Source organism: Athene cunicularia, assembly GCF_003259725.1.
Source record: "Athene cunicularia isolate RWA chromosome 8 unlocalized genomic scaffold, athCun1 chr8_part1, whole genome shotgun sequence".
NCBI classification, from domain to species: domain Eukaryota; kingdom Metazoa; phylum Chordata; class Aves; order Strigiformes; family Strigidae; genus Athene; species Athene cunicularia.
Genome location: NW_020799109.1, coordinates 9,778,333 through 9,797,611, shown reverse-complemented (window position 1 = coordinate 9,797,611; position 19,279 = coordinate 9,778,333). Strand labels below are relative to the sequence as shown.

The 19,279-nt window shown below is 47.5% G+C and overlaps 1 protein-coding gene across 2 annotated transcripts; it reads left to right on the top strand.

Moving 5' to 3' along the window:
* The first annotated feature begins 7 nt into the window (after positions 1-7).
* On the top strand, positions 8-12,980 carry LOC113483074 (cytochrome P450 4B1-like). 2 transcript variants are annotated; one of them, XM_026854310.1, is made up of 12 exons: positions 301-480; positions 4,442-4,586; positions 5,231-5,275; positions 5,816-5,943; positions 7,589-7,713; positions 7,832-7,983; positions 8,561-8,667; positions 9,350-9,540; positions 10,041-10,174; positions 10,820-10,884; positions 11,407-11,489; positions 12,225-12,980. In XM_026854310.1, the coding sequence occupies exons 1-12, from the start codon at positions 301-303 to the stop codon at positions 12,391-12,393; spliced, it is 1,524 nt and encodes a 507-aa protein (XP_026710111.1). In that variant the 3' UTR covers positions 12,394-12,980. The 2 variants fall into 2 exon arrangements, with proteins under 2 accessions (XP_026710112.1, XP_026710111.1); XM_026854311.1 differs by lacking the exon at positions 10,041-10,174 and having other exon boundaries at positions 8-480; positions 12,225-12,373.
* The last annotated feature ends 6,299 nt before the right edge of the window (positions 12,981-19,279 follow it).

Below are 19,279 nucleotides of genomic sequence, written 5' to 3'. Positions count from 1 at the left end.
CTCCCTCCTTCCTCATCCCCAGCCACCGCCGCCGGTGAGGTGCAAACCGGCGCGGGCAGCGGGGAAGAAGGGCAGGCGAGGGCTGTGAGCCCATTCTGCGGGCACGCCGTGCATTTCCCGAGGCCCCGTGGGCTCCTTCCCTCCCAACAAGCGCTGTTGTGATTTGGCAGCCGCCCGGCCCCTCCACCTGCCTCTCCGCCCGGCATTGGCTGATCGCGGCTGGTGCCGGCCGGGGCGCCCGGGCGGGGTGGGCAGCCTCCGCCCGAGCCAGACGGCCGGTGCCTGCCTTCCTCGGGAGGGATGAAGCTCTCCTGGCTTGGCGTGGATCTCTCCCGGGTGCTGCACTTGGCTGCCGTCTTCTGCCTGACCTGCGTGCTGCTGAAGGCCATCCAGCTGTACCACCGGCGGCGGGAGCTGCTCAGGGCGCTGGCCGACTTCCCCGGCCACCCGACCCACTGGCTCTTCGGCCACGTCCACGAGGTAGGGCGAGAGCCGGGTCTGCGCTGCCGGGGAGGGCGGGGAGCCGTTTCCCCACATCAGGGGCAATGGTGCTGCTGGGACTCACGCCCGTGGTCCAGGAGCATTGCTTCTGTCAACCCCAGGGGGAGGGGGAAGGCGGGCATCCTTTTTCTCAGCCATACAGACCGCTTTCTCTGCTTGTGATGCCAAAGAACAGCACGCTCAGGCTGCTGCAGAATGCACGGTGGGAAGAGGTGGTAGCTGGCTCGCAAGTTAAGACAGCGATAATAGAATGTGGTGTGGGCAAGGTCGTCCCAGGGTGTAACCCAGCACTGTGCAATAACCCAGCAGCCGTGCGGCTCTGTCCCGGGACAGGCTCAGCTGTCACCTCTCTGCGCCTGTGGAAGTCAGGGCACGGCCGCTGCAGCCGTCCCTGCGACCCCGAGCAGATGCACGCTGCTCCCAGCATCCAGAGGCACCTTCTCTCCCTTGCCAGCTTGCACTGGTTTCACAGCAAGGTGAGCCAGACAGGGCACTGATCAATTTGAGCCACATTTAAGCCACAAAACATCCCAGCTATAGCATCTAGCACAGGGGCCACGGATCTTTTTAAGTTTGCATTAAAACCACGACTAACTAAACCTGCATACGAGCCTTGTTCTGGGCACTCACAATGTGGATGATAATTCTCCAAGGTATGTGCTTGCCCACACAGATCAGCATGGCTGCCTTGGCAAGCAAATTGCCACAATTCATCGGTAGCTTCGTGAGGAGTACTGAGCTGCCTGACGTGAAAAGCTTTTCCATAGGTGCTAAAGGTTGCTTTGAATCACCCTGACCTCTGCTGGGCTCTGCTGATGCCCTGCTCTGGCCAAATCTGTGGCATCTTAAAAAATTGGCACCCTGAAAAGTAGCTGGAAGTCTGGAGGAGATGTCCTAGGGCTTGTCTCTGTGCTGTGGTAGCCCCAGACAGGCAGTCTTTTGGCAATGTAAGCATGAAGATGGGCCAGTTCACGGCTTTGTTGCTTTGCCAGTTAGACTTTAAAACTGCAGTTAAATACAGTATGTTTGCCTTTTTGTCGGTTGTGGCTATTTATCCTGGAATGGGATTTAACCATTTGGGCCAGTCACTAGCTCCCATGGTGGCTAAGTTGTTCATGGCTTGACTTTTACCTCAGACAGTATTTTTTGAAGAGTTCCTGTTTTACAAATTTAATAATTTGCTGATTAAATGCTGCTGAATTCCCCAGAGCCCAACAGTTCATTGAGCCAGTGAGGAAACTGGCAATGCTCTGGGTACAGACTGAATACAAACTTTATACGCATCTCAGAGGAGGACCTGAGAGCTGTATTCAGGGAGAGCACTGACATTTCCTATGCTGTTGATTTAAAGTGATTAATTGCTGATTTTGATTCAGGCCAGTTTAGTATCTATAGTTGTCATACTCTGGGTGGATCTCCTGGGAGTATATCACTTTGTTTTAAAGCATTCTTAGGTATTAGTCTCTGCTTATCCAAAACGTTTGGTAGAACTCACATTAAAATATCAGGGGAGGTTGTATAGAGCTGTTCAGCCTCACTGCAACAGCAAGACTTAGTTAAAACCCATGGTGCCAGTCCTGAACTGGCCAAGCCGACCTCCCATGGCCACAGTTGGTGGGAAGCAGAGGAGAACAGGGTCGCTGCCCCATGGGTGTAGGGAAATTGTTCAGTCCCTTGGCAGCCCTTTGCCTGCATCTGTCCTGTGCGGGCAGCTGGTGGAGGGAAGCCAGCCTGGTTCTGACTGAGCACGGTGGAGCTTCATGCTCAGATTTCAGCTCTTGTCTTTTCTGTTTCATCTCCTATCAGTGCGTAGTCATTAAAAGCACCTTTAAGCACTCCTTCCCAGATGCTTTTAGTGTTGGATTTATTTCAAAACACATTTCAGCGTGAGATCATGCTATAACCTTTCTTTCTTAGATCCAATCAGGGGTTATACTTTTCTTTTCAAGCCCCCAAGGGGGGAAGAAGTAGAAGTGATGGTCTTTCATGCAGAGCCTGGCAGCTGGAGGCCTGGTTAAGAAGCAGGAGCTTTCTGTTCCTGTTCCTTCACAGCCCACAGGACTTCTTTACACCTCTGCCCCGGGAGCACCCAGCACAGCAGGTAGAGGTCACTCACCTTGGGGTAACATCTCCTCTCAGATAAACCCATCCCACCCTCTGCCAACATAGGGATGGTTCTTGATAGCAGAAGCCAAAGCTAGTGCTCCAACAGCAAGGTTGGATGCAAAGGCTTCTAGCATTAGGACTTCTGCCAGTGAGGCTTACTCAGCATCTCCCAATTACTTCCATTTATGCTTTCTGTGATTTCATGATGGGAGGAAGAACAAGCAGACACATCAAAGGGACTTTCCTGTGTTCAGGTGTCACTCAGCTAAAGGCACCATGCCAAGCTCCACTTCTGCTGGCATTGCCAAAGAGGTGGGTGCTGTGGAGGGCTGCCTCCTTTTACCCCAAAACTTGAACCCTGCAACCAGACAAATGGATGATTCTCTTTAATAAGTCAAAAATATTGAACCTGAGCAAGAGAAGTTGAACAATAACTTTCTGTCATTAACGATAACTGGATGTAGTTTGTCATTCTGCTGAATGCAAGAGACACACAGAGGACATGCTGCAGGGACCCCCCCAGCTCACAGGGAAGGGAGGTCAGCCTTGGTGCACAGAGTCTGGCTGTGCCATCACACAGCCTGTGCAGTCCCCTGGCCCATGCCCCATGGCTCCTGAGCATACTCTCTGAGACAAGCCTGACATGGCTGATTATTTGAGTACAAGCCATCTCCCAGACTGAGAAACACTAGCCAAACTAAAAGCTGAGCTGAACTAACTCAGCACCAAAGCAAGTGAGCAAATATTCACTTGACTCATTCCACGGGGTGACTCCGGCTGATTTCTACACCAGTAGATCGATGTAATTGAACTTCAAGCTTCAAGTCAAAGCAGCAGCAGCTATGTCAGCCCTAGCTCACCAAAATCCTTCTCCCTGATATTGTGGCAGAATAGTTTCTGTTCAAAGAAAAAGGAATTCTTTCACGGTTTTATTTCTGTGACCTTTTTTTCTCTGCTTGGGACTTTGGATCTTTCCACTGATCTTTCCACTTGTTCTTTGGTTATTGCCTATTTAATATACAATAACACTGGCTAGAAAAGCAATAAAACGGTCATTACTTTTGAAGAGTAAACCTGCCAGTGTCGCTGATACAAATGCTGGTGCTCACGTTGTGAGGTGTTGTACAGCTTCCAAGGACCAGAGATGAACCTTTCTTGGAGCACCAGCTCTTCATCACCTATTACATTCAATTCCTGAAAATCAATGAAATCTTAATCTGACATTATTAATCAGTGTCCCCTCATCTGTACAGTCTGTCAGTGACTTTGGACTCATTCTGTTGAATTTTACCTGGACACTGGCCTTCTCCACCTAAATGGTTGGAGGTAGCTGTGGCCAAGGTTTTCTGGTCAAGAAACATCATTGCACCAGGGCAAACACAGCAGCAATGTCCTTTGCTGCTGTAAAAGTGCTGCTGTATTTTCTCATGACTGCAGGTTGCCAATTGCTCAGCCATGTGCAAATGAGAACATATCTGGACACCCCAAAATGCAGATGCTGTCTGGCGCAAATCTGAGTCTTCTTTGGGGTGGCCATGGAAAAAGAGCAGAAAATGTATGTGCACTGATAGGCACCACAACTGTCCCTAAAGATGTTCTCCATAGTTAGAGGCAATTGATAGGGAAGAATTATTTCATATGAGGTTTAAAAGTAATGGGCATCTCTACTTCTGATGCTCTGCAAAACCAGAGGGACAATACCTTGTTTGCCATTACCTGGTTTTGTGACATAGAAAGACCTTGAGCTTTTTAAGATGGTGGTTTGGCAGATGTTTTTTTTTTTCTTCCTCCAAATCTAAATATTATTCCTCTTTTTACTTCCATACCACTACAGTTTCTCAAGGAGGAAGAGGTGCTGGACAAGGTGGAGATCTGGGCACAGAAGTACCTATATGCTCACCCTCTCTGGTTTGGGAGTTTCTCAGCATTCCTGGTTGTCACCGATCCTGACTATGCCAAGGCTCTGTTGGCCAGAGGAGGTGAGAAGATGGTGGCTTCAGCTATGGAGCAACAACAATAGCCTGCAGATTTCCCATGCCAGCCTAAAAATTCACAGCAAGGCAGGGTTTTGCAGAGAGCTTGTCTTGCAGAAATCATCTAAAGTCATGGAGAAATACATCTTCATACCATGCCCTTGGTGCATCAGGCACGGGGCTATGGGTGTGACAGGGGCCTCTCCAAATCTGACAAATGAGACTTCCTCAAGTGTTCCTTGAAAAGTTATCTTCTTGGTTCCTGATCCCAGCAAAGGGAAGGCAGCTGAAAGCTTTTTTCTAAACAGACCCCTGGCTCCTACTGTAGAGCTGTATCTTTAGTGCCTCCAGAGAGAAGGGTGTGAAACAGTGCTGTCTGGGTGGGTTGATCATTTATCTAGACTTTGGACTACTAGTATTCTTGTTTACTCCACTCTGGGCATCTGCTTTTGTAAGCATTTTTTGCAACTGGGCCAAATGATGTTGTTTTGTTGTGAAATACTGATGAATTCTGCAGGGATGACACCAATTCTGCTTCATACTCAACCAAAAGTGAAAGCCCAGAGAGAGCTTTCAGGTGCAAACCAGTGGGTTGATGCTACTGAAACATTTACCATTTTATTTTCTCTTTCTTGATTATTTTTTTACAGATCCCAAAGATAACATCAGCTATAAACACCTTGTCCCATGGATCGGTATGTATTCCCAGGGCTTTGTCTACCAGGAATGATTCTGAAATTAGTCAAGATCATGCTATAAATAAACAGCATTCTGTTTGTTCCTTGAGGCAGTTATAGCTAAAAGCTTCCTGAAATTTTTACATTTTTTAAAAGGTACTGAATAACATTATTTTTTGTAATTCAAGGAAAGAAAGTTCAGACATAGTCATATGTACATATGAGAACCACTTACACATCCACAGATAGCAAAGGGTGGTGATGGGAAAAGCTCAGATTCAGTGGAGGACTGGTGAAAAATACATCTGGTGATCTGAAGCTCTCAGCTCCAGCAGTGTTGGTGCTTCTTTTCAGAGGCAGCGCTGTGTCATTTCAGTGAGCAGGGCTCTGCTTGGCCCTGGGAACCCTGGAGCTGGTGGCAGCATTTGGAAATACTCTCTCATAGCAGCTCAGACAGCAGATTTAATCATGGTCCTTGCAGGCAGAGGCCGCATCTGCAGGCAGGTGAAAGCAGCCTGCTTGTGCCCAGCAAAACATGCCTTGCCTGTGTTTCCACAGGGAATGGGTTGCTGATCTTACATGGACCAAAATGGCACCAACATCGAAAACTCCTGACTCCAGGGTTTCATTATGACATCTTGAAACCATACGTGGCCCTGATGGCAGAGTCTACTAATGTGATGCTGGTAGGACTCTCATGTGATCCTCCTTTCTCTGCCCTGTTTCCTTTACCCTGATACTGGCTGTTTAGTAGGTAAATGCTGGAGCAGGGTTTTCTTGCAGTGCTCTTACTCACAACCTGGTAATTGTACGGACAGGCTGTGTCCTGGCAGTCAAGCTTTCTGAGCCACCACAAATCCCTGCCTGTGAGTTCCCTGCAGGGACTGTCTCTGATACTGCTTTGGGCTCTGGGGCTAAAATTTGAGGATTAAATGTTACTGCCATCCACAAACTGTGCATAATCTCAATCCCAACTGCAGCTGCTTATAAAGTGTTTTTGTAAATGAAGAATTGCAGTAAAAAAAGGTGCGTAATAAATCCTCAAAATATACAGTTTGGAGCAGAACTATACTGTGACCTAAGGTTAAAAGGTATCATTTCCTGTCAGCATACCCGTGACTGGATTGCAATCCTTGCCTTGGCTAATAGACAGTGAAACTGCACTGTTCTTCCATCCATGAGTGCTGGGCACAGTGGAAACCAGCGTGAATGACAAGTGAGGGACTTTGTGCATGTGGACCAGCAGGAGTTACCGACAGCGCTGAGGGATCTGGTGTAGTTGGGAATTGTCAGTGCTAGCTTAACGGCTGGACTAGATGATCTTTAAGGTCCTTTCCAACCTAGATGATTCTGTGATTGTGTGATTTTGTGAGTTTGGGTGTCAAATCTATTCCTTCTCCTTTGCCTCACTCCATTCAACCTCCCCAGCAGTTTTCCATGGATCCTGGCTGTCCTCCCTCCCTCCAGCCCAGGGACCAGCCAGGAGCTGGGGATTGGAGAGCCAGGAGGGCTTTTGCAATGCACACAAGTGCCTGGCAGTTTATAATTCCTTGCAGACAATGCAAAGTGCCTATTGTGGGAATCCATGCCACCAGGTGGCAATCGTTGTATGTGCTAAGGACATGTCTGTCCATATAAGCCCTGTTCCCTAGCCTGGTTTCATGCTGTGGGAGCTCAGATGTGAGTGTACTCCTCCATCTCCTTCCTTTCTCAGCTTTTGAGTCCACTAGTTCCTTGCAGCCACGAAGGGACGGAGAATCATTTCATGTCTGCCAGGCAAAAAAGACACTTAGATTTTCTCTAAGGATCCCCTATGGAAGAGCTGAGCAAGAGCTCCTATATTATATACTGGAAAAGCACAGCAGCAGAGAGATCATGGGATGGAGGAAAAAGCTTGGTCAGAAGTTTGCAACTTAGGCACCAAACTCATACGTGTTTGAGAACAGACTTGGTGAAGCCCAATACTGACATGTGCTGCTCTTGTGCAGGAAAGACGCTGCACTCTGAGAAAGACTTTGGTAACACACCCTATCACCAACAGCGAGCCCATCCTGGGCTTCTCCAGGGTGTCCTTGCCCCAGGGTAGGGTGTACCAGGGTTCAAGGCTGCCAGGATTCGAGAGTAACAGCTGCCTAAGGCAAATCTTGTATTAACTATCCTGCTCTTGGCTTCCTCCCTTCACTGGGATTTTGACAGCAACTAAGAGATCCTCTTCTTTTTTCCATTTCTCTGGGATGTATCCCTAGATGAGCACTCATTTAACCAGAGGATGACTCCACATTGTGCAGAACTGTCCCATGCCTTCTCATTTCTGTCTCCTTTGTGCCCTAGGATAAATGGGAACAGCTGGTCACAGATGGGGAACCAGTGGAGCTCTTTGAGCATGTCAGTTTGATGACTCTTGATAGCATCATGAAATGTGCCTTCAGTTGTCACAGCAACTGCCAGACCAACAGGTCAGTGCTGCCTGCCCCCAAACCCTAGCAGAAAGTTTGCAGCTCAGAAGAGAAATGGGTAAATTAGTTGTCATGATGCTCCCGAATTTACACACTTCCACCATTCCCCTCTCCCCAGGAAAAACACCTACATCCAGGCTGTCTACAGCCTATGCCTCATGGTGCACCAGCGCCTTCGCATCTTCCCGTACCACAATGACATCATTTACTGGCTCAGCCCCCACGGATATCAGTTCAGGAAGGTCTGCCAGCTTGCTCATGACCACACAGGTATTCCCTTTCTTCATCCTCTCCCAAAGCTTTCAAACAGGGTAAGTGGTGGCTGACTACAGGCAATCAAGTTACCTCCTTGCCCATGCAGTGATCCTGCCCAGAGGCTTGGAGCTGGGATCCAAGCAGAGCAGCTGCTTGCAGCAGTGATCTGATCTAGACATGAAGCAAGGGGCTCACACAGCTCCTGGGTTATTAAATCGGACTAATGGAGAAATTTTCCTCTGGGAACGCTCCTGTTAAATGACCAGACACTGGTGAGACAAGAGATGTGTGTTGCAGGCAACACTGATGAAAGGAATGATTTTCCTTTCCAGGCCAGGTGTGATTTTAATACAGGAGGGGAGGGTAAAATAGGCTGCGGAGTCTGGGGTGGACAAAGAAGCTTGCAGAAAAGGATGGCGGTGTGCACAGCATTTATTGCCATGCTGCTGAAAAACCAAGCTGTCTGAGACGCAGAAGCTCACGTCAAATGCATCATGTACTGAGTGGTGGTCACCCCCTTGGTGAGCTTTGCATTTGCAGCATGATTTTGCAGCTGCTGCCCCTACTGAACCTTCAACCCTTTCTTCCCCAGACAAGGTGATACAAGAGCGAAAGGAGTCCCTTAAAGATGAACAGGAATTTGAAAAGATCCAGAAGAAGAGACATTTGGACTTCTTGGACATTCTGCTGTGTGCCAAAGTGAGTGGTGAGGAGTGGGTGTGCAGCAGGGCAGCAGGGGACTGGACGTTAGGAAAAAAATTTTCACAGAAAGAGTGGTCAGACAGTAGAATAGGCTGCCCAGGGAGGTGGTGGAGTTGCCATCCCTGGATGTCTTTAAGTGTCATTTAGATGAGATGCTGAGGGATATGGTGTAGGGGAGAACTTTGTAGACTAGGGCTGATGGTTGGGCTCAATGATCCCAAGGGTCTTTTCCAACCTGAATGATTCTGTGAAAAGCCAGTCACTCTTTGCAGGGGTGCCACAAACCACCAGAGTCCCTCAGGAGTGCACAAGCCATTATAATAAATTAGCCCAGTCCTGCCCCGTTGAGGAGGAGCCAAGATGATCATTTTCCATCACGGAAATCTTGGTAGCATCTGTTGGGGAATGCATCACACAGAGGGATATCATAGTCCTGGTGGTTTAATATGGTGGGGATAAAGAGTTTTATAAGTGAAGGAAAACTGGCCCTGAATTCAGCCTAAATAGAGATTGATTTTGTTTATACATATCCCAGGGTCATTGCCTATATATATATATGGACCACTATAATATATATGGTCTATATTATTTGTATTCTATTTATCCTATATATCATTTTTATATATATGGGATATCATTTTTATATGTATGGGCCACTGAAGTGTCTCTGGACTGTTAGGATGAGAACGGAGCTGGACTGTCCGATGAGGACCTGCGTGCCGAGGTGGACACATTCATGTTTGAGGGCCATGACACAACAGCCAGTGGGATCTCCTGGCTCTTGTACTGCCTGGCGTCACACCCCGAGCACCAGGCACGGTGCCGGGAGGAGATCCAGGGGATCCTGGGACACCGGGAGACACTCCAGTGGTAAGGTTGCACGTTTCCTCAGCTGGTAACGTTTTTCCCATTGCTGCCATTTCTAAGTGAGCAATGTCTTCAGGGTTTGAAAGCTGGGGTGCTAAAGGTAGCTGCATGCACAGGGACTTCATAGGATGGAGCAGACACTGCATCCTTCAGCTAAATCTGCTTCCCTGTCCTTCAGGGCTCATATTACCAGGGCAGACAAACCACCCCAGACCAGGAGGGACATGCTGGATGCCGTGCAAGATCTGGGCCACCAACATCACTCTTTGCTCTCTCCAGCATTCTCACAGGATGTTGTAGTTGTGGCTTTTCACCTTCTGCTGTCACTTTGCACTTGAGCTTGTTCAGAGGCTGTTAAGGCTGTTCAGAGGTGTCCTGGGGTGCCCAGCTTGCATCAGTCTGTGGTTGGACGTTGTGGGTCCCTCCATACACCCCATCTGTTGCAAGGGGATCTGCCCAGGGGGCTGGTGGTCATGGGGCTCAGCCTGTTTCTGTCCCGGCAGGGAGGACCTGGGCAAGATGACTTACAGCACCATGTGCATCAAGGAGAGCCTTCGCCTTTACCCACCAGTTCCCGGTGTGTCCCGGCAGCTCAGCAAACCCATCACCTTTCCTGATGGACGCACCTTGCCAGAAGGTCTGTAAACCCCATTCCCACTTCATAGAATTGTGCTCTTGGGCATCAGCCGCATCCTCACTGCCTGCCACAGAACAAAGGTGACAGCCCTGCCTCTGTGACCTGCTCCTTGCTGGCACAGACACTCAGATAGCACTGTCCAGATGTTGGCATCCCGTTGATAGACTGAGGTCTGGGCTGTACAGCAGCATCCCTGTGACATCCTTCCTGCCACCATCGCTATAGGGCAGCTGTGCCTGTGCCAAAAGCCCCTTCTCTTCCTGGCCATGCACAAGCTCATGGTTCACCCATTTTGGCAAACAGCAGTCGCAGAGGGACAGGGACTAGTCCCATCCCAACTCTCAGCATGCAGATTGCCCTGTGCTGCTCCTTTCCTTCTCTGATTTGACACACAAGTGGGCAGTGTTGGTGGGGGGACGATGAGCCTGCAGTGCCAGTGCCTTCCTCATTTCCACTGTTTGGCTGCTTACAACTAAACAAATGGAAGAATGTTTAGTTTTCTCTCAAGCCAATGACAAAACCCTCAAAGGTTTCCAGTTGACAGATAAGACCATGACGATTTAGACAGACCTTTGTGTGAGCATGCTGCAACCTTCCCTTTAGTTTCTTTGTCACTGACCCCTTTTCTCCTCAATTGCTCTACAGGCAGCATTGCCGCGATAAGCATTTATCTCATTCACAGAAACCCTGCAGTATGGAAAGACCCTCTGGTGAGTTTTCTTTTGCCCTTCTAATAATTTTTCTCATTTATGTTGTGCCTCTTCCAATGTTACCCCCACGTGTTAGCAAGAGAGCAGAGCCTCCCGTTGCTCCCAAACATCTTTGCCCACAGGAGTCATGCTGAGCAGCAATTGCTTTGTGTTAGTCTCGACCAGCTGCAGCACAGGGCAGTCAGACAGCAGCATGAGGGCTGGGTGCTGCCCAAACGGTAAGACAGAGTGCTCCAAAGAGCTTGTATTAACAGGCAAAAAGATGATTTTTTTCTCAGCCTACACATGGAGAATTGAATCCCAGCTTCGTGTTTTTCAGCATATCTATGTCTGGTTTGTCTTGGCAACACTGCTGCCAGGCTTAGTGGAAAGCAGGTGTATGAGTTTCAGTCCACCTCAGAATGAATTCTCTCTCCAATGGGGTTGTTCAGAAATTATGGGGTGTCATGTTTCTGAAGATACCAGTCAGTACTGTGTTCCTTAAATATTCGCTTTCTCTTGCTATATATTCTTCCTTTACAGGTGTTCGACCCTTTGCGGTTTTCCCCAGAGAACATCTCTGGCAGACACTCTCACGCTTTTCTGCCTTTTTCTGCTGGAATGAGGTAAGGTGTATTGAACACTGAAGAGGGAGACAAAAAATGCAACCCTGGAAACTGCTGAGCCTGAAAAGCTGCTGTTATAATTGCTCTCAGGGAAGCACTTAGAGAGTGCTTTCAGAGACCACCACCTGAAGTCCTTGTCCTGCAGCATTAAACAATTCATGACCATATTACAAGCATTGTGCCGCAGGTTCTGATACCAACAGGCTAAATGGGAAGGAAACATCCTTGGCCCCTCCTGAGGGTAGGGAACCAGGTCCCAAAGCTGTGGAGCATCCTGCTGGCATCGTGTGGGGAGCCTGCAGCATCCTTGGCTCACCTACTCTCCTCTCCTTGATGAAGAGACCCCATCCCACCCCCTGCACCACCCTTTGATTCCCCCTTCTCCCCTGGCCCCAGTGCTGCCCTTCATCCTGTGCTCACCCCGCCAAGACAAGAATGTTGTAGACCCCCCTGCTTGGGGACCAACCACCTCGGCTCTGCTGGTGTCTCCTTTGGCTTCCCCATCTCCCCTCCCTGTTAGTGCTCATTGAACACACATCCAGGAGCTCCAGATGCTCCCCATGATTCCCCCTGCTCAGTCCATGCCCTGCTTTTCCTACCCAAAATACTGCCTGGGGTCCCCAGAGCTGCAGAGGGGAAGGGTTGTGTGCTGGTGTGAGTGCTGGGCTCTGGCCACAGGGATTTGCTGTGCCCAGCACTGAGATGTCGTGGTTGAGCTGCTCTGTTTTACCCCAGGAACTGCATTGGGCAGCAGTTCGCCATGAATGAGATGAAGGTGGCACTGGCCCTGACCCTGCTCCGTTTCGAGCTCTCTCCTGACCCCGCCAAGCCTCCCTGCAAAATACCTCAGATCATCCTTCGCTCCAAGAATGGGATTCACCTGTATCTAAAGAAAATCCGCTGATGCTGGAAAACGTCCTGCCTTCGCCAGAGGAAGGGACCAAGCAGATGGCGGGACAATGTTTCTCTGGGACAAAAAGTGCAGGGCAGGATTTGAGCATGAGGATTCCTGATTTCTGTGGTTCTTCCATGAGCTGAAAGCCCTCTCAGCCTGGGCCCAGCCAGCCTAGGTGACCTTGCACAGACTCATTGCCATCTGCTCTGCGAGCACTGCTCTTGGAGCAGCTGGGCATGGCCAGGCCTCTTCTCTGGCTGTCCCCTTGTCCTCCCATAAGGGCTGGCCTGGCCTGGGAACATCTGCAGGTCCCACCAGCTTCCTCCTTACCAAATCCTGCCTTTGCACTCATGTCGTGGCTGAAACTAACGGTTCCCAGCCCTGCTCTGTCATCAGCACCTTCCTCAGTGCCTAGAGGTCAGCTCTCCTCTCCTGCAGCAGGAACAGCCTGTGGCAGACCTCTGTCTCTCTTCTCACACTCAATGTGTGTCTGCTTTGTTGGAAACACTGATTCCAGTTTGGGCTCTGAAATTCTGCCTAAACTGCAAAAATATTCTGTAATTTTTGTGTTAATAAACCAATAATTATTCCTGTAACAGCAGCTGCATCAGTTTTTATTACTGATATTTTCCCACTTTACCACAAATATGGTGTAAAAGACCTTTAGAAATGGGAGATGGAGAGGAAACCCATAAGCAGCAAGAGGCAACCCTGGGGGTGTCTGGCTGGACTCCTGCGTGTGTGTCTCCAGCTGCAGCCAACGCAGCATCTCCTTCCATGGGCAACCCTTTAACAGGGGTCCAATGTGCAATCTTAATTTAAAGCTGCAAGGGAGGAGTTCTGATACTTAGGCGGCTTTTTATTCTTCTTTTTTCTATTTTTTGTAAGCTGATAAAGTTATGAGAGTTGTATGCTTGAAGTACGCTGGAGGACACAAGTGAGCTGTCCTTTGCCTCTGCAGGAGTCATTATTGGGGCAGAAAGTATCAAACTGGGAAATCCCAAATGCTGCTGTTGCAATTAGTGTCATGGTGATGTCAACAGCGGTTCCGGCATTGTGAGCAGGCTGCTGTGCAGTAAGACAGCAGCTGACTTCATACAGCTCTCATCTGCAGAGATAAGGCAGATAGAAAGCAGCAGGGGAAACAGGAGGAACTTTTTGTGCGATACACTGTGCTAGACTATCAACACCATGAGCCAGTCACCGGTGAGCCCCATTAATGGAAGGTTATATCAAACATAATGTTTTGTCCAGTTTTAATTTTAAATATACAAAGGGTGCCCACAATAAAAAATAGACATAATACAAACAACTCGTGTCATCCCTTGCTCTTAGCATACTACCAACCCACTGCAAATGTCACACCAAAGGTGTCCTCAGAACAGCTGTAACTGAGAACCTGCAAAAAGCAGGCCCGTATATTGTGCAAATAGGGTTGCCCAGGTGCCTCCTCTAACCACAGCTGTAACCACAGCTACCGCCAAGCCCCCCACAAACCCCTCGTGTGTCCCCTCCACCTACCTCTGTGCCAGCACATCCAGCCGCCGTCGATAAAACCTGCCCGCCATGGGGTGCTGGCTTAGCCAAGCAGTCTTGAGAAGACACATCCATCAGCCAGCTTCACCTTTGATCTCCATACCTCATGGTGCTCCAGGCACCCAAGCTACAAATTATTTCCACCTATGAGCAAAACCTACAGGCTGCCCTGAATCAACTCCTGTGATTCAGTAATATCCCATTTCAGAAGAAATGGTAAAAGAAAATCACCTGCGTGCATGGGTAAGACAAAGGACAAGACTGCATCATCCAGCTTCACCCTGAATTCGGTTACAACTTTGTTAAGCCTGAGTACACCAAAAATACCAGAAGATACCCACCCTGCTGTGGATTTGCATCCATAGCTAGCAAAACCTTGGGTCACTCCATATCCTGGAATAAATTAAAGGAAAGCAATGATTTCTCTCCCCCGATAAGGCTCTGATCCTGGTGGAAAGCAGTGAATGCACCTGGCTCACAGCTGCTCAGCCACAGCCTCAGTGATATGGCAAGTAATAAGCTGATAAAAGCCATTTTTTTCATTTATATTCAGTTACATTTCAAGGTCACGGGGTAAAAGTTAATTGGGTAAAAGCTGCAAACTCACCTCACTTCTTCAGTTATGCTTAATCATATTTCAAGGTCACTGGGTAAAAGTTCATTGCAAACTCGCTGAGCCTCTACTACTAAATTAGGGCTGTTCCAGGGACATAAAGCAAAGATTGCAAAAATGGCCCGTATCAATGACCAAGGACATGTGGCAGCAGTAAAATAGTGAATTCTGAGGAAAGCATTTATATAAGGCTGGTGGCCCCTGTGCCAAGAAGGCCACAGGGCAGATGGCTCACCAGCAGAAGGCCTGTGCTCTGATGGTAGGAGGATGGAGAAAGATTGCATCACCTTGTACCTGCCATTCCTCTCCCCACCTTTAATGGATTGTAATCCCTTTAATTTGCCATTTTAAGTGAGACCTGAGCTACAGTTTGTCATCCAGTGAGCTGAGACAGTACATAACCGCCAGGAAAGAGGAGGTACCGACCAAGCCCCTTTCCTCTCTCCTCCTATGCTGAGACCTGAAGGAGTTTGTGGTCCAACCACCATAGCCAGAGTCTGAATGAACAAAACTGGCCACAAATGAAGCTGATCCTGGGCTGTGACCCACCAGGAACTCCTTTCCTCTTTATGTCCATGGAAAATATACCCATGGAAACTATTTTGCAGGGCCATAAAAACACACAGACATCCCACCAGTGGGAACAGGAGCAAATTGCAAGTGCAACTTAAAATTCACACTTAGAGTTTGAAAAGGGCAGAGAATTTAAAGCTAAAGAAAGGTTTAGTGGCACCAGATATCTGGATTCAGAGCCTAAGTTTGATATGCAGGTCTGTGCAGAGCCCAAGCCACCTAGGCAAGAGGACAATTTTTCACTGTTATCATCACCTTGAGAAAGCAGCTGCAGACCATCTGCCAGACCAGGCAGCTCATGAACCATCAGCATCATGAGCCATTGGCAGTGCTGGAAGCATCCCCCAACCTCATCACTCCTGCACACACCTTCATGAGTCCATCCTGCTTATTGAGAGCACTACAGCTGCCCAGAAAGGGTTTGCCCGAAGACCTACTATTTTTTAGGCAAAAGACTTGAAAATCTGTGATATTGAATTGATAATTCAAAAAAATAATAATTTAAAAATAAATAATAACTAAACAATAGTTTAAAAACTAAAGCAACTTCTCATGAGAGAACAAGAATGAAGCCTGGGAAAGGGTGGACCTCAGGGGCCAGAGTGAGCCATTGGGGTTACACTACTTCCCTTAGCTTGACTGGGTGAGTAAGAATATGGCAGATTATTTTGTATGCCATACTATCTGGCAAAAAAGCACATGAAAAAAACAAGAGTAGGCCAGAATTTATTCTAGCCTGATTATTATTTTCTGGGCTTAAAAGAAGAGATTCAAAATACCATTTCTCTTTTCAAAATTCTTCTTGCTTTGAAAACCAGGACTTTCTGGAGGTAAAGTCTCCCAGGAAGAAAAATATATTCTTAAGAAAAAAATTAGAAACTTGTTGATCCCCATATTACAATCTGAATGATGATGCTACTCCCTTCCTTTGTAATGAATTCCACCAAAAGAACAAATGTGAACTTATATTGAGAAAGATAAATTTTGAAAATATATTTATGTGTAAAGGCAGTCCTTGTCAAATGGCAGCTCAATCAGCAAGCAGTCTTAGCCATTGCCCTCATTTATATACATAAGGATCAAGACTAGAAAGTAAAATGAAAATAAGATTTCTCAGTAAATGTGCTTTTCCACGTGCTTTTTTCGTCTCTATTACCTGCCCTTCAGCAATGTTGGCTTTCTGCCTGTGCCAGGAAAACTGAATCCCAATTCAACTTATTTTCGCTTCTGAGTTAATCCAATTTATTTCGGCCTGAGCCAGCTCCTCTCAAAGAAGCAGGAACGTGAGCATGATGGTACAGAGGCCACTTTGCAGAGGATGCTCACGCAGCTGCAGCCACTACACCAGGGCAGCCCAGGCAAATGCCTGCTCACTCCAGCTGCCTGTTCTCTCTTCAGACACGAGGTGCAGCTCTCGAGTTGAAATCAGAGATATCTCTGCAATGGAGAGAGACAGGGTATACTTATTAAAATGTAAAATGTTATAAAACTATGAGACGCTGTAAGCTCTTTAGAGGGCGGTATTAGGATACAAAATTATCTTGATAAATTGAAAAAATACTGAAATGAATGGAATGCAAGTCCATAAGAACAAGCACAAAGCACAAGAGCAGGCACAGCTGTTGCACAAAACCAAGACTGGAAATGACTGATAGGCAGCAATCTCTCCAAAAGGCATTTTGTAGCTTTAGAGGCTGACAAAGGTAATACGAATCAATAATATCTTTCTGTTGTAATCAAAGAAAACAGCATACGTGGATACATAAACACAAATATTTCTCAAAAATTTTTCACTTGCATCTCCTTTCACTTGATGAAATGAGACACTGTCCTTCAACCCTGTTTGGAGATTTAAGTATAAAGGCAACTGCATTTACTCCAAAATGTACCTTGCCTACATATTCTGAAGTGTAGAATGAGAACATTTTTAATCAGAATAGCTGAAGTCACTAGAAGCAAATGACATCCATCTCTACATTGGATTCAATTTTCTTTTAAAGATAAGATTTGAAAAAAATGCTATCTAAAAAGGAGTGGATGAACCTAGGAATGCAAATGTGAGAGATTAAAGCAAGAACATCTGATGAGGAGTGCAAGGCTGAAATCATGGTGTACTTACTGAAAGTAAGTAGGTAAAAGGGGATCAAACTAAGGGAACTTGACATAACAGTCCTCATGTAAATAAATGGCAGCTGCTAAATTGCATTTAGGGAGATGCCCATTACATAGCATAAAACACTCCCTAAGGTTTCTTAAGCCCTGACATAGGTGGCCTGGGGAATCTGCCTTTTCAGAGGTTTTAGGAGCAGGTCACCTTTTTTGCTGCATAATCCAAAAGCCCAAAGAATCTAATGAAAGTGATGTAAGGTTACAGCAGGGGACCTCTGGTCTGGATTTTGGGAGTGAACTGAATCAGGGGTAGAGGAAGGGCTGCACTGCTGCTTTCCCAACTGTATTGTCCAACATGTGAATGTTCCTGGCCCTAGGAAGGAAAAGCCAGGCTGCTCCTGCCTTCACCCTGTTCGGTCATTGTTCCCTACATGACTTTTAGGATTCACTAAAAATCTGTCCCTTCATATCTGAGGAGGAAAAAGAAAGGTGCTCTGCAGCATTCCCATCCTCATCTCTTTGTTGTGGCTTCTTGGCACGGGAAGGGATCAGAACACAGTTCCCCCTGCAGTCCCATACCCAAACCCAACATCAGACCTGCCCACAAAGTTCTTCTTGGTGCTAACACCCTCCAAGGCCAGGAACTCTTCTAAATAATCCACACATGGCAGCCCAGCTCCCAGTCTCTCCGAGCCACGCAGGCCAGCACTGCAAGCCAGGCCAGCCGGCCTGTGTCCCACATCCCGCATCCTGCATCCCACATTCCACATCCCGCATCATCCCACATCCCGCATCCCGTGTCCCACATCTTCCATGGCTGCTCTGCTTTTGAACTGCACAGTTGGGCTGAGACTGCAACAGGGCTTCTGGGGCAACAGTGTCCCAGTGCCAGAGCAAGACAGATCTTTCCAGAATGTAATTTCTGAGAGCGCCTCCCCCCAGTTACCTTTCCCCTCCTAGATATTAGAGACATGGTAGTAATAAAAAGACCTGGTCACATGGGATGTATAACTCAGAGCAGTAAAGACAGTCAAGGACTGGATGCAGAGAGGTTACCGTATTCTTTAATCCTTCTCTATTTTGTGGAGAAAGGGTAATTGCAAAGATGATGAGCTGACCTTGGACTGCCTCATTCAGACCTTCAGATAGCTAATTTAACAAGAACTTGGGAGAGGGGCTATGTGGCATGTATACAGGATAAGTCTGTATTCAGTTAAAAAGATCTCGGATTTTTCTTATTGCTACAGCTTGGCATTTCAATAACAGCAGAGCAAAGACACCAGCTATTCACAGAGTTATTCCTTTTCCCACAGAGATTGTCATAATAGCTGTACAGCCACATCCCAGTCACACAAAGGGTACTCACCCATTGCATTCCGGTGGTGGTACTTTCTCACACACTGCCAGGCATGACAGGAGCAGCAGAACCAGTGGCGAGAGCAGGGGGAATGCGGTCCCTGCACAGGACCCACACCGCTCTCTGGGCAAAGCCATTATCAGCTGGTACCGGCAATTTCCATCTGAACCCCACTGGGATTTAACACTGGGAGCAGCCTGCAAATTAAATAAGTATTGCAACATATTTGTAAGACAGCTATATTAAATGCTTCCAGATATAAATTCATCCTCGAGACATGTGTGGTCAGATGGGATCCAGGCAGCACACATTACTCTGCAACACTTGCTGGTGTCTTGCCGCGATTTCCTCATATATCATGTGTTTGGAAGCTTGAAACACTATTATTTTTTTTGGCATTACAGCTACATTTCATCTGTCAGCACTAAGCGCTGCAGGAACACACAGGGACAGATGGGCCTGGACTCTTCTTCCTATCTGAATAAACACAGGCACAACCTGGGAAAGCAGCTGCTGCAAGGTCACACTCTGGGACAAAGTACCGATTTGCCACATAAATTTCACCAGCTCAGTAAACCAGTTCTTCTGCAATGAATGTCAACAGTATGAGTTAAATCAGTGAGGAAGATCCTCTCCTTCTTCTCTTTATGTGTCTAAATTAAGTGGGGAAAGTCCCAAAACCCTGAAAGCAACTTCTGTAGCCTGAT